At 44.1% G+C, this 13,589-nt stretch overlaps 1 protein-coding gene across 1 annotated transcript in view; it reads right to left on the bottom strand.

Annotated features, from left to right (window-relative positions):
* The window catches only part of ERCC2 (ERCC excision repair 2, TFIIH core complex helicase subunit), a 535,569-nt gene that overhangs the window by 387,125 nt on the left and 134,855 nt on the right, over positions 1-13,589 (bottom strand). The window contains exon 8 of the mRNA XM_086939493.1: positions 1,884-1,953. Within this exon, the coding sequence (XP_086795619.1) occupies positions 1,884-1,953 (70 nt within the window). The remainder of the gene's footprint in view (positions 1-1,883; positions 1,954-13,589) is intronic.

Genomic DNA, 13,589 nt, shown 5'->3' with positions numbered 1-13,589 from the left:
AACGTTATCCAGAGAAAGGGGCGGTTGGGGGGCACCAGACTTTAGGCTCTACTACTGGGCTGCCGCCTTGCAGTATTGTCAGGGGTTGATAGGAGGGGGAGGTTCAGGTCACATAGTGGAGGGCAGCTCGGGATTCACCAATGTTTATACTACACTTTTGGGTGAGGTGGCAGAGAACGGGTTTTTAAATACAATTGATTTCAGCTATTTTAAACACACACGATTCAAGACATTAAGGGCGGCCTATAAGGTCTGGAAAGGGTTTACAAAACAAATTAGCCTAGGAAGGTATAATAATTACACACAACTGTATACGAACTGCTCAGTACCGAGGGACATTTTTAGGGATATCATTATGAGGGACTGGGATAGCAAGGGGATTGTGAAAGTAGGTAATCTTCTGGATAGCCAGGGGAACATATTACAGTTTGGGGAGCTGCAAGCAAAATTCGGGCTAGAACATCGTAGCTTCTACAAGTACTTGCAAATCAGAAGCTTCTTTATGCAAAAGCAGGCGGCCCTGTAGGGTTGGGTCAATGTAAAATCATGGAGTACATAGAAGGCTCTAATATGTGTACCATAAGGCAGTTGTATGCGGAGCTGAAAGCAAGCAAAATTGACGACAGGGGGAAATCTGCTCTAAAATGGACAGAAAAATTGGGGGCAGAGCCAGAAAGCTTTCAGTTATCTCTGGATCTGGTAAAAACGGTGCTATGTTCAGCTACCTTACAATCCCAACATTTTAAGACTGTATATTCACTGTACCACACTCCGGCTAGAATTGCCCAATGGGGCGATACGGCTGGAATAACATGTCCCCGCTGCGACTCAACTGACGCAGACATTGTACATATGTTTGCATGATGTCCTCAATTGTACACCCTAAAAAATGCCATAGAGGAGTTTTTGGCTAGTACGCTTAAGATTAAGATAAAGCTTACAGATTAACTAATTATTCTGGGAGTGGGGGATATGTCAGATGGATTGCCAGTAGAATTCATGTTTGTCTCCCTTGCGGTGTTTCGTATATGCATAGCAAGAACTTGGCTGGACAAGGCTCCCCCCCCCGTTTCAAGTATGGATTGCAAGCCTACTTGCTATGTATAATCTAGAAAAGGCAATATACGTTAGGAAAGGTAGGAAAGCTAAGCTATTAGGTCAAAGGATATGGCAGCCTATCACAAACTGGAAAAGCCGTAGGCCAGATATAGGCCAGGCGGGGGAAGGTTGATACCTGCTACAAAAAAATCTGGCATATAATGTGGGTTAGGTCAATACACAAGTCTCTTTTTCCTTTATGGTTGTTTACTTTTTTTTTTTGCTTGGAATATATTGTATGTCTATTTGGGGGTCCACTTATGATGCCATGTACTAGAAGCACGCTGTAATTTGGTTATCTTGCATAAACACCTGTTGTACCGTTGTGTGCTGTAACACATACAGGAATTTTGCAGAAAAAAAAAAAAAATGCTTAATAAAAATATTTTTTTAAAAATAAAAAAAAAGGATATACTGGAGGTAGGTTTTTTCAGACTGTTCTGTTCTTGTTTACACTGCTCAAAAACTATATCCCGCCCTACTTGCAATACCTAAACACATGGACCTAATGAGCTTCACACATAACTAAACACCTAAAGTGAACTCCATTTGATAGCATCCTCACATTTTCTCCCACCGTGGTTCAAGGGAAGTTATTTATGCTTAATATTTCGAATACTCCTTATTTACGCTTTTTGGGAATCTGTTTGGAGGGGGATGCAAGGGTTCAACGTTGTCATACTTTACCTGTTTTTTTTAACATATCTAATTAATTTATATACCTAAAAACGTTCACATAATTTACTTCAAAAAACATACATTGAACCGCCTGCAAAGTCACTTACCCCTGAAGTAATAATGACGGATTGGAACCTCTCGAAGATGGGTTTGATTGCAATTGAAGCATCCATGCAACTAAAAAAACAAGAGAGAAGTCTATAAAAATCACAAAAACTCTTCTCAGGTTCTGAAATGAAAAAACTCAAATGAAATGCGAAAAAGGTAATGTTTCACGCCCACATTGGTGGATCTCCGTGATGGGAATGTTAATCGCATTCTCAACAGCTAAGATCTTTAAAACCGCTAAGACATGCCAGGAGGTCCAAAAAGGTCTCAAAATACTTAAATATTTATCAATAAAATATCTTTTACATTTTTCTTTTACTTTTGATGATGCATTTTGTGATACTTTGTCTTCTCATAGATTGCCAATTTTAGAGTTCAAAGTCTTTTATTATTTTAAGCAAAGAGAAATACAAACTGGTGATTATAATAAGCGATACAGGCTAAAAATCTGTATATGTGTGGCACATCTAAAGTACATCGCAAGGCAGACACCGATCATATACCAAATGACATAACTGACAAATCAAATAGTACAAGAGTGGGAAGGCATACAGCTGTACAGAACATGATATCAATATGGTACAGTCAAAGTTTGAAATCCCGGTATTGTATGGAATGCCTAGGTAATGTATAGAATGCCTGATGGTTTTCGGCAAACTATGAAATATATGTTTTTTGTGATAATGTTACATATTTTTCGTAGGCATTCTATACAATTCCTATGCATTATACAGAATGACCAGTACCATTTACGCAAAGTGTTAAAAGGGAACAAGATGAGAAGCCTTTATTAATTAATACGCATTTGAAACTGAAAGAACAAAACTACGAAATAAAGCCAGGATATTCTTACCGGAAAACAATGAAAGCAGAACTGAGATTGAAGTACTTGTTCCTCTAAGAAAGGCCGGATTAGGTGTATTATATACTTTGCCGGCAGACAATCCGGCAAAGTATATAATGCCTAGGCAATGTATAAAATATCAATCATTTCATACTTTGACATTCGATTTTCAGGCATTCTATACATTACCTAGCCATTCTATAGAATGGCGGATTTTATACATTGCCGGGCGGGAATAAAAGGCGGGATTTGGCGTATATATACTTTGCCGGCAGACAATACAGCAAAGTATACAATGCCTAGGCAATGTATAAAATATCAATCATTTCATACTTTGACGTTCGATTTTCAGGCATTCTATACATTACCTAGGCATTCTATAGAATGCAGGATTTCACATTTTGACTGTAACATATACAATAAAATGCCAAATGATACATAAACAATTATAGCCTATAAAAGCCAAAAATATCCTAGGATTTACAGTCTGAGGGGAAAAAATCCTTATATTGCAAACATTACAGCAATTGCTAATCATAGGACAGAGGAGGGGAGGTATATTTAGGGAGGGAGGGGGGAGGCGGGGAGTGGAACATCTGCTTCATAAGTACATTACTAACCGTTTTAGAGAACCGGGCCAGTAGTGGTACAAGCCCTGGAGTCCTGAAAGCGATGTTGAATGTAGTTGTTCAGGGAACGCCAGACTGTACTTAAAATTAGTGGCGTTAAGTGTCGATCAGAATGAATGTTATGTGCGCTACGAAGATAAGACACCCAGGCCCATCATATGTTCAAATGGTAGGTGCTGAAAAGACTTTCACTCTGCGAAAATCACTTTAAATGCAATGGTTAAGAGTAAGTCCAGGAGTTGTGCCGACTGGACCTCTCCTCCCCTCGTCTCTATCCCCGATGAAAAAATACATTAAAGCACCACACTGCACAGTTCGTAAGTTTTTATTTAGTTTCACTTAACATCACTGAATTGTACCCCTTGGGGCACTACTACATAGCAGCCCCCTCTCTCAGGATAGACTGCATACACAAATAGGTGACTCACTATGTACTGTTTTGCTGAACATCCTGGAATACTATGCCTCAACGCCAGTGCTCAAGAGAGCTCACCCCTATGGCAGTATCATTGCCTGATACCTTAATAATCACATTGGGGAAGCATATTGTGGAATGCATATGCTATACAATGACGTAATGCATAGTACAACTGTTATCACTTGTAATGCAAACAAAGTTATGTGTTGATATATGTGAAGTTGATTGACCCAAACACTAATAAAAATATGTTTGGGGAAAAAAAGAGTAAACCCAGGAGTGACATGTCAGTCTTATCTAAGGTTAGAGGGGATATTGAGGCCCAGGGACGCAAGATTACCAAAGAGAAGGACAGCATTATTGGTACATGTTAGCCTTTGGCATCTTTTGGCATGTTTCCCCTAAGTTCTTGCTTTCTGACCTCCTGGTTTTGACTCTTTCTGCTAGCGTAACGTTTCTGCGCACTTTTCGCACTGCTGATCAGTGGTAAAGTGCAGGTGTTACCTGTGTCAATTGTGTTATGGATTGGTGTTTTTGCGATTGGATATTTGATTTACTTGTTAGTCCCTAGTAAGGTGCACTGAGTGTGCCAAGGCCTGTGAATCAAATGCTACTCGGGTGCCTGCAGCACTGATTGTGGCACCCATGTGAGTAGCCCTGAAAAGGTATCTCAGACCTGCCATTGCAGAGTATGCACGCAGTTTGTAAATGACATGACGACTTGGCCAGTGCACACACTTGCCAGTCCCTAACCTTCCCTTTTCTTACATATCAGGCACCCCTAAGGTAGGCCCAAGGTTACCCTGTGGGCATGGTGCAGTGTATGTGAAAGGTAGGACATGCCCGGGTGTGTGTGGCATGTCCCGATAGTGAATAACAGCCAATTTTGTTTTTCACTATTGCAAGGCTATCTGTTCCCATAGGGCAGAATGGGCAGTTTGATTATAACATCTTATAATCGTAAACTGACCCAGGGAACAAGGTAGAAAGTATTCGATTTTAGTATGCGAGTTTAGTGGAGAAGTGTGGCTCAATGGTTAGAGCAGGCAGGTGGAGAAGTGTGGCTCAATGGTTAGAGCAGGCAGACCTCAATGCAGAGCTCTGGCCAGGGACCAAATTCGATTCCTGCCCCGGCGGGTCTCGGGCTCATTAATTCCCCTGACCGGATATTCTCGCCTCAGTGCCTATTCTGATCATGGGTCCCACGCTGCAACTCTGGGCAATAGCTTGCTTAGTCTCCACAACGGCCCCCACAACGCGAGGGATGCCAGGTCTGCACCATGGGGGTGCCCAGGAGTGGACACTTCACAGGGAAAGCCAGGAAGGGTTCCCTTGTGGTATTCGTACAAGCGCCGGGAAACCCGGCTGTGCGCTATACAAGTACAAAAGCATTTACCCCGTGACAGCCCCGGATGGAATTATCAACATCAAGAACTGTTTTTCAAGCATATTTTGATTTACATGCCTGAACTCAGAATGTTAAAATTCATCTTTTAGTGAAGGTGATTTTTACATTCTGTGTTTGAAAATACAACTTTTAGAAAGTAAATATTTTCTTGCTCAGTCATCCTGTGTGCCTCTGCTGGAATGTGGATTGCCTGTCTGGGTTTTGGGTGACGGAAGGCTGGGGAGCAGGATTGGCTCCAGATAGTCTAGGTGGGTCAGGAAAGGGCTGAATAGGCCTAGGCTGCAATTGGGGATGGGGAGATTTCTTTGCACCTATAAGGGCCTGGTCTGCCTCTGACAATGCCGTCTCCACCTGCTGCCAGGAAGACACACCAGAGAAGGCAGAACTGGTTCCGGCTGGGCACAGACACTCTCTGCCTAAGAGATCAAAAGATTTTTGGGATATACATATTAGGGCCCAGACCCCTGAACTTTAGAACTCTTTTGGACCAGGAAGACTGCCAAGAAGAAAAGCTGGAGAAGCTGTGAGGAGGAACTACAACTTTGCTGTGTGCTTTGCTGTGTTGGCCTGCAGTGGCTGCTTCGGTCTTGGGCAGTGAAAGGGCTGGACTGAACTTTCTGCAATCTACTTTGTGAGTTTCTCCAAGGGCTTGAGATAGAGCTTGCCCCCTGTTCAAGAAGTCTCAGGAACAGCAAAGACTTCAAGCTCTTCTGCCCTCAGCACTGGGGACTGTGTTTTTTGTGCTGCAACAGAAGAAAAGCAACATCTACGACGCTGCTGCCGACTATATGTCCTGAAGGCACCACAGAGAGCACCGCCACAACGCCCCACCGCGACCCTGGCCTCACAGAAGTCACCTACTGATGCTGCCACCGAGCCTCTGCTCGCACCGCGACCTGTGGGCACCGCACTCCGCACCACCTCGCTTCACGACGACACCTAACGACGACGCTCCATGCCGAAATCGACACCGCTGCTTGCACCGTGGTTCGAGGGCACTGCTCGTAAAGTTACGACGTACCGCTCTCATCCCACACCGCAGCCTTGGCTTACCGACGCCGGAGCCTTCGACTCCAGTTCATCAGCCGACGACAGCGCTTCAGCAACGACGGCGACTCTGCTTGCACAGTGACCGGCCAGCACCAAGACGAGCACCGCCTTCACCTCGCAACGCGACCCTGGTTTCACCGACGACGCCATCTGATGCCACCACCGAGCCGCTGCTCTCACCGCAACCTGAAGGAACTGCACGCTGAACGCGTACCTTCGCAACGCAGCACCCGGCGCCTGCCGACGCCAGCGCTCCTGACTCCAACAGAGAGGAGATCGATCTGCAAAGCGTGTGACTTCGAGGCCCCCGATGACTCCTGCACCGACCTCTGGGAACAGACGCCTGTGGATGCCGTGCTTTCGGAAGTTCAACGAGAGAGCGCCGACACCCTGCATTTCTAAAAGGTACTCTTTGCGGGTCTCCGCAACACCGTAGCTGGCCCGTGACATCGCAGTCAGCCAGAACTGTTGGGATCTGTTTGCTCACGACGCCGTGACAGCCCCGGATGGAATTATCAACATCAAGAACTGTTTTTCAAGCATATTTTGATAATCGAAGATTTTTAAGTACTGTATTGTGGATTTTTTTATCACTTGTGGTCTTGTATTAAGTACATAAAAATATTGGATATTTTTCTAAACTGGTGTGGTGTTCTTTTGTAGTGCTTACACTGTATTTCTGTTGGTTATGTGCAAATGCTTAACACACTGCCTCTCAGATAAGCCTGACTGCTCGTGCCAATCTACCAAGGGGGTGAGAGCAGGGGTTATTTTAGGAGTGTAACTCCCTTATCCTGACTAGAGTGGTGGTTTCTGCCTGACTTTGGCACATTCCCTAGCCAACCAAAAATCCAATTTCTAACAGCAGACCTTATGTTATGCCCAGCAGCCAGCTGCCCATCTTTAATCAAATCACTAATTTCGAAGCGGAGGTTATCCGGAAGAGATGGTAACATTCTGTAGCGAATCCCATAAAGCATGGGAATATCGCCCCCAGCACACAAGATGTATTTGAGGATATCAAGGCTGAGCTTGCTGAAGCAAAGATGTCTTTACCATATGTATCACAACTCCTAAGCCACTTGAGTCTTAGGAACAGAATCTACATCCTGTGAACAAGTCGCAACCTGAGTCGCCAAGCTACAGTTGGAAGGGTGTCTACTGGGTCCTCAGGCACAGGCAGGTGTTCTACGCGCAATATCCTGGTCCACTGAGGCCCCGGCTCAGGCTTGGCCCAAGTACCTAATAAAATATAACATAAGGGCCTCCCCAATAGGGTGAAAAGGTTCTTCCCCCTACCTGTCCATGAAAAAGGACATCCAAAGGTTCTGTGGACTGTAGGAAGTGACAAGTTTAAATCTGTAGCCATTCTCCTTAGCATGTCTGCAAAGGAGGAACTTGCCTGCTTAGCAAAGCCAGGGAGAGAAGGCAACGCTGAAGCTGGTGCCGAATCCAGACCACTAGCCTCTCCCAGAGCAGACAGCCAACTCTCCTCCATTTGAGGCCTATTAATGTCAGAAATGGGCTAAAAGGACCTTGCCTCAATCGACACAGGCTGTCTTTCCGCAACCTCTTGCTGAGAAGGAATCAAAAAAACTGCCCATTCTCCTCAGTCTGAATAGCCGACTCCACATCCGAAGTCGTACAATGCCTACAAGGAGGAGTAGAAGAAGCAACTTCGACTGACACCGCCGTTAGTGCTGGTGTCATAGGTTGAGATCCCGAAGGACTGGGGACGTCGACTGGCGCCGACCCCTTCACTCCAACGGCTCAACTATCACAGAGGGCAAACCCTCTGATGGCACCCCTCTCACCTCTTTGGGGACTAAAGAAGCTCGAGAGTGAGATAGGGTACCAAAATTGAGGTGCAAGGAATTATAATATTCCCCCATCTGAGCCACCGTTGCCTTAGCTCCTGGAAACACGGGGATCCACGGTGTGGAGTCGCGTACGGCCGCCTCAACTGTTGAACGGGAGAAGCCATGGAAGACGGAGTCTCCACGCGGTGAAGTCAGAGAATGGCGCAACTTTACCCGCTTACCTTTTGACTTCCCTGGAGAACAACGCCCTCCAGACCTGCTACGGCTCCTAGATCAACCCCGCAAATGCTCTTCCAGAGACAGCAAAGACAGAGACTGGGAAGCCTCCGAGGACCAAGACACATGCGTCACCATCAACTTCAAATGTCACTCCTTTAGCGACTTCGGTTTTAGTTTCTGGCAAGAGCCACAATCCTCGGCGCTGTGGTGCTTGCCTAAACACCACAAACAAATTAAATGCAGGTCCGTCACTGACATATGTTGGTTACAAGACTCACAAGGTTTGAAACCTGTAGACATAGACAAAGGCACACTGTTCCACCAACACAAAGTAACGAAGCAGGTAAAAAAATCGACCTGAGGAACCGCTTCTCCGGATATGCGTTACAGCGTGGAAAAGAAGAAACCAGAGGAGACATATATGGCTCCACTGCTGTCATGCCCGGAGTCAACATCATCGCTGAGCCGTACAACCCCGTCCCCCAGCGTGCAGAGGTACTGCTGAAAAATATCCGGATCCAGAATGGCGCATGAGGGGAATTTAAAAGGTAAGGACTCTGCGGCTAGATCTCCATCAGATTCACCGGTTTTCTGCATTATGAGCTGTTCATCAATACCCCCATGTACAACTTATATGACTATTAATAAATATTTATGTATGTGTGGATATGTTACCCCATACACATTCACACTAAATGTACTACAAATCTTAACTATGATGATACAATAATAAAAACAGCAAGTCCAAGTTTGGCGCTGTGAACTCCAGCAGGTGAATGTGTCCTTGCTATTCCAATCACCACATTTCACTAAAGGACAGGTCATTCACATGTGACCATCCATCCTGAAAGGGAGGTGCATCTTATCAAAATGTAATACAGAACATGAGTGTGAATTGCTTGCTTAAGAAGTCTGCAAGTTTGACACATCTACTGAAGACCTCTCGCTAAGTTATTGGGGACCCCCGAGGGGGACTCACAATAACTCCCAAACAAATACCATTGTGTTTGGAGTTAACCATAACCACTTATTTATTCAGGCAGAAAAGGCCTCAATAACATTTCTACTTAGGTGACAGAGAACTATCCCAAACATCTCAAGCACCAGAGATGAAGCTGAGGGAGGCCTTTAACTCAGCACCAATCCCCATGTACCCATGTACAATGAAACAGAGAAATGTAATTTAGCATGTTCTAGTAAAGGGAAAATATAGGCATCCTGGAGGACCACAAAGACCACTAAATCTGCCTATTCAGGGTCTGCAGTGTCAGCCACACTAGAACATCAGAAATCAAGAGGAGTACTGTATGTTTTCCAAAATGTGAATTGCACCGTTTACTTGGTTCCTATTCCTAACAATGACCATAAGCAGGAAAACAAGCCCTGGTCAACAGCTGGATTAGTGCGAACATAAAATGTAGACAGTAATACTGTCTTGCTCTTGGGTGTGTCTCGGTTGCTTTCCATGTGTATATTCACAGTCAAGAGCCAATAGTGAATGGACTACCCTTTAGAGCATGCACAGGTTAATACCCTGCATGAGACAATGGGGCTATCTTGTTTGGAGGCAACCAGAAAAGGGTCCAATTTCTATTACGTAACTGCATCATGTAAAGGATCTTGAAGCACCTATGAGACAGAACTTCAGTCACTCTATTCTCCATGCAGCTGGTTGGCCAGTCAGAGACCTGCGAGTTATTTTAATCAGTTCCCACAGCCTTTGAGTGTAAATATAACGTACCTTAGTTTTTTATTTGGACATGTTTAGTTTGCATGTATTGCTATTGTGGTTTTATTATTACTATGCTTTCTGATCATACATGTATACTGCAGTTTCCAAATACCCAGCGTTGGCTGGCTCTGGACAATGAACAGCAGCAACCTACTGATTCTTGAGAAAGTGTAGTGGGCAGTCTCTGCGCTTTAGGAAGAAAGGGGAATGTTTGGACAGGCATACTTTTCTTTCTTATTTCAAGGTGGTTTTGCACCTTTCTTCTATGCCTTTTGTGGATTTCCGAAGTTCACCATACCGCGCAGACTGCCCTTTACCCTTTAGAACTAAACAACGTCTAGGAGGATATGGTGTGATGGAGGGGAATTGAGTACATGCTGATCCCATGGGATCATATGCTATGCCGATAATAATCACTCTTAAAAGTTTATGATCTTTAAACTCACTTTTCCTTTTTGTTCAGAAATGCCAGAAATACATTGTGATTCGTTCACTTCTTTAGAACTTGAATGTACCTCGTATATAAACCCTGTCGCCACAGTGTCTGCAAGGAAGTTATCTGTGGCTTCCTTGAAAAGGAGGAACGGCACTTTGTAATGAAGGATAACCTATTGTGGGGCTAAAGAAACATAGGAAAGAGTTCTCAAAAAGTAATGTTTGTACCCTGCCCTTACCATCTGAATGACTCACTTTTAAAATGTTATTTCTTACTGTCACTTCAGGAATTGCCCCTGCCCATTCAGCCCCTCACTGAGATGAAGAGGAAGCAAAGGACCAAAGTAACTACGGCTGTAGGATGCTGCCCACCATCTCTGCACTGCTTGGATCAAAAGAATGGATTGCAAATATTTCTATAGAGAGCTCATATTTAGTGACTGGCAACTGAACAATGGAACAAGCAGATGTCTGAAAGGTGTAGAAGAGTTTAAGGCAAGAGAGGCCATGAACTATAGATGCAACCCTGCTTTGTTGAAGCTTTTTGAGTAACTCATGTACCTCTCTGAAAACCATCTCCCTATGATAGAGAGAAGTTCAAGAGCTTGTTCTGCATGTCTGGGTAAAACAGGTATACTCACCCAGGAGGGCACTCCCAGCACGATATCAGAGCTCATGGAACATGCAACAGTATAAAACACAAAGATCCCAATTCTGAGAATATGTCTGAAAGCCTTCAGTCCATCAGGCACAATTTCTGAAAAAAATTATTGCATATTGGCAGGGAAAAACCTGGATGATGCTGATGCCTGCTCCAACAAGTTTTGCATGTATCTGCCTAGTAGGCATTTGGGATTTCTCATACCAAGTGCCAGACAGCCATAAGAAAGAAACTTTCTCCCAGAAGAAGTCTACTCTAATGATCTGGAGAAATGTTTCATAAACATATCTGGTTTAGATTGCAGAGCCTGCACCGTGGGCTCTTTGATGTGCGATCACTTTGGAATGGAAGGCTTACTTTCCCCCTTTTCTTACTGTAATTGGAATCTGAAAACGGTTTCTCCCAAATCGAAAACATTGAATCTGCCCAAGTGTTGTTAAGAGTTAATGTTAGAAATTGAGTTGTCGGTTGACTGGGGTGTGAGCCCTGGTCAAGCAACAGACACAATCCCTTGTACGGTGAACATCAAAAAGTCACCAAATTAACCTGTGCTTAACCCTAGGTAGCTTGGCACAAAAAGCAGTCAGGCTTAACTAAGAGGAAATGAGTAAAGTATTTATGCAGCACACGAATAGTAATAAAAGTGAAAACACAACACAATGCAAATACCAAACCAATTTAGAAAAATAGAGTAAATTCCAAACAGTAGAAACAGAGTAATGAATTTCAACATTTTTAGTAAAAACTAGCTATGAAAAGATCAAAGCACTAATTGCGCACATCTAGTTGCGCGAGACTGGTCAAAATAAAAAAATATAGCCTACCTGATGAAGCGTGGTTCCGATACAAAAAAATGGAGTAGGCCCGGTCAGTGCTGACCTTTGGACTTAGTTAAATTTCTGAGAAGATAAAGATCTGAGGGCAATGCTGTAGGAGGTGCTCGATGAGGAAACATTGTCGTTGAATAGCCTTGAGTCGTCAAAATGGATGTTGGAAATCTCCAGTGGGATGAAGCAGAAGGCTGTAGCCTACAACAGATCCATGAGGTCGCATACCCCATTGACTAGCTGCTGCGGAGAAAAATGTAGTGGGTGCATCCGTTAAGTCAATCTGACTGGCGATGCACTACTTGCGGATAGGCGAGAACGCTAGTTCCAGTCTGATGGTTTTCAGAGCAGTTTTTAACCAAAAATGTCTAAGTCCCCACTTTGGGATTTTGGCTATCTGGCACCCTTAGCACCACGTCCAAGGGTACAGGACTGCAGGGGCAACACATGGAGGGTCAGGACTCACCCACACTAGCTCCACGTGTGGATTCAAGATAGAGGAAGCCTTTTGTGTATCTGTGGCTCTGAACAAGAAGCCAGACAACCAGCCCTTGGGTGTCTATCTGAGTTCCTGAGGCAGCTGAAGATCCAATCCTTGCACCCAGGCAGAAAGTAGTAGAGCAGCAGGACGTACAGGGCAGCAATCCAACAGGGTAGCAGTCTTCCAGAGCAACAGTCCTTCCAGCAGTACAGCAGTACCTCTTCCTGGCAGAGTATCCGAAGGTCCAGTAGTGTACTGAAGACTTGGTGTTTGAGGCCCCCTTTTTATACCCTAGTACCCTCCTTCTGAAAGGTGAGAGAAGCTTCTAAACAGTGGCTTTGAAGTGCATGTAATTTCCTGACTCCAAGCTGGCTGCAGTGACAATGTGAGGTTGTTGGGCCCTTTGTGTGAAGGCAGAGCACAGGCCATCCAGTTGTATGTGGGGCTATGCTCAGCTCAACCCTCCCCATTCTGCCAGCAGATGGCCCATTAAGGCACACATAATCCCTCCATTGTGTGGCTGTCTGGGAGGACTTTGAAAAGTCTGTCAGTTACACCCAATCATGTGACCCAAGAAAGGCTACAGGCACAAAAGGCCTAACAGAAGAAAAATGCCAGCTTTATAAAAGTCAATGGAAATACTAGGACTGCAAAGTCTCAGACAGAGTGTGCACTACTATGCGCTTAGAGAAGCGTCATGCCAAAATCAACTAGTATGTTTAGTGATGTGTGATACATTCGCACATAAGCAAGTCATGACTGACTTGACATGTCATGCTTGCATAGGGTATTTAGGTATTTGATGTAGCAACCTGATTTATAATATATTTGTTTCAATTGCTTTTCTCATTGAGCATGTTTACATCGTGTTTTTATCACATTGTATTGTATTTCTCTCAATGCGCAGGTTTTCCCAATGACTATATTTGTAATGCAGGTTCAGCTACAATACTGATTACAGACAGCATGGTGTGCTATAATGTTGATACTTATGGAGAATAACTACAAGCTTAACACTCATCGGATTTAAGTATTTATTTATTTATTTATTTTTAGTATTTTATAGAGCGCAAACTTGACCCGTTAGGGTATCAGAACGCTTTACAGGAGTCATAGAGTTATACACAAGGCTTAGCATCACATAGAATACATACAGTGCTGAAAATATAATGGATAGAAGG

This window comes from Lissotriton vulgaris, chromosome 9, assembly GCF_964263255.1.
Source record: "Lissotriton vulgaris chromosome 9, aLisVul1.2, whole genome shotgun sequence".
Taxonomy (NCBI): Eukaryota; Metazoa; Chordata; class Amphibia; order Caudata; family Salamandridae; genus Lissotriton; species Lissotriton vulgaris.
Note: the sequence above shows the minus strand (reverse complement) of the source record. Positions and strands in the feature narration are given on the sequence as shown.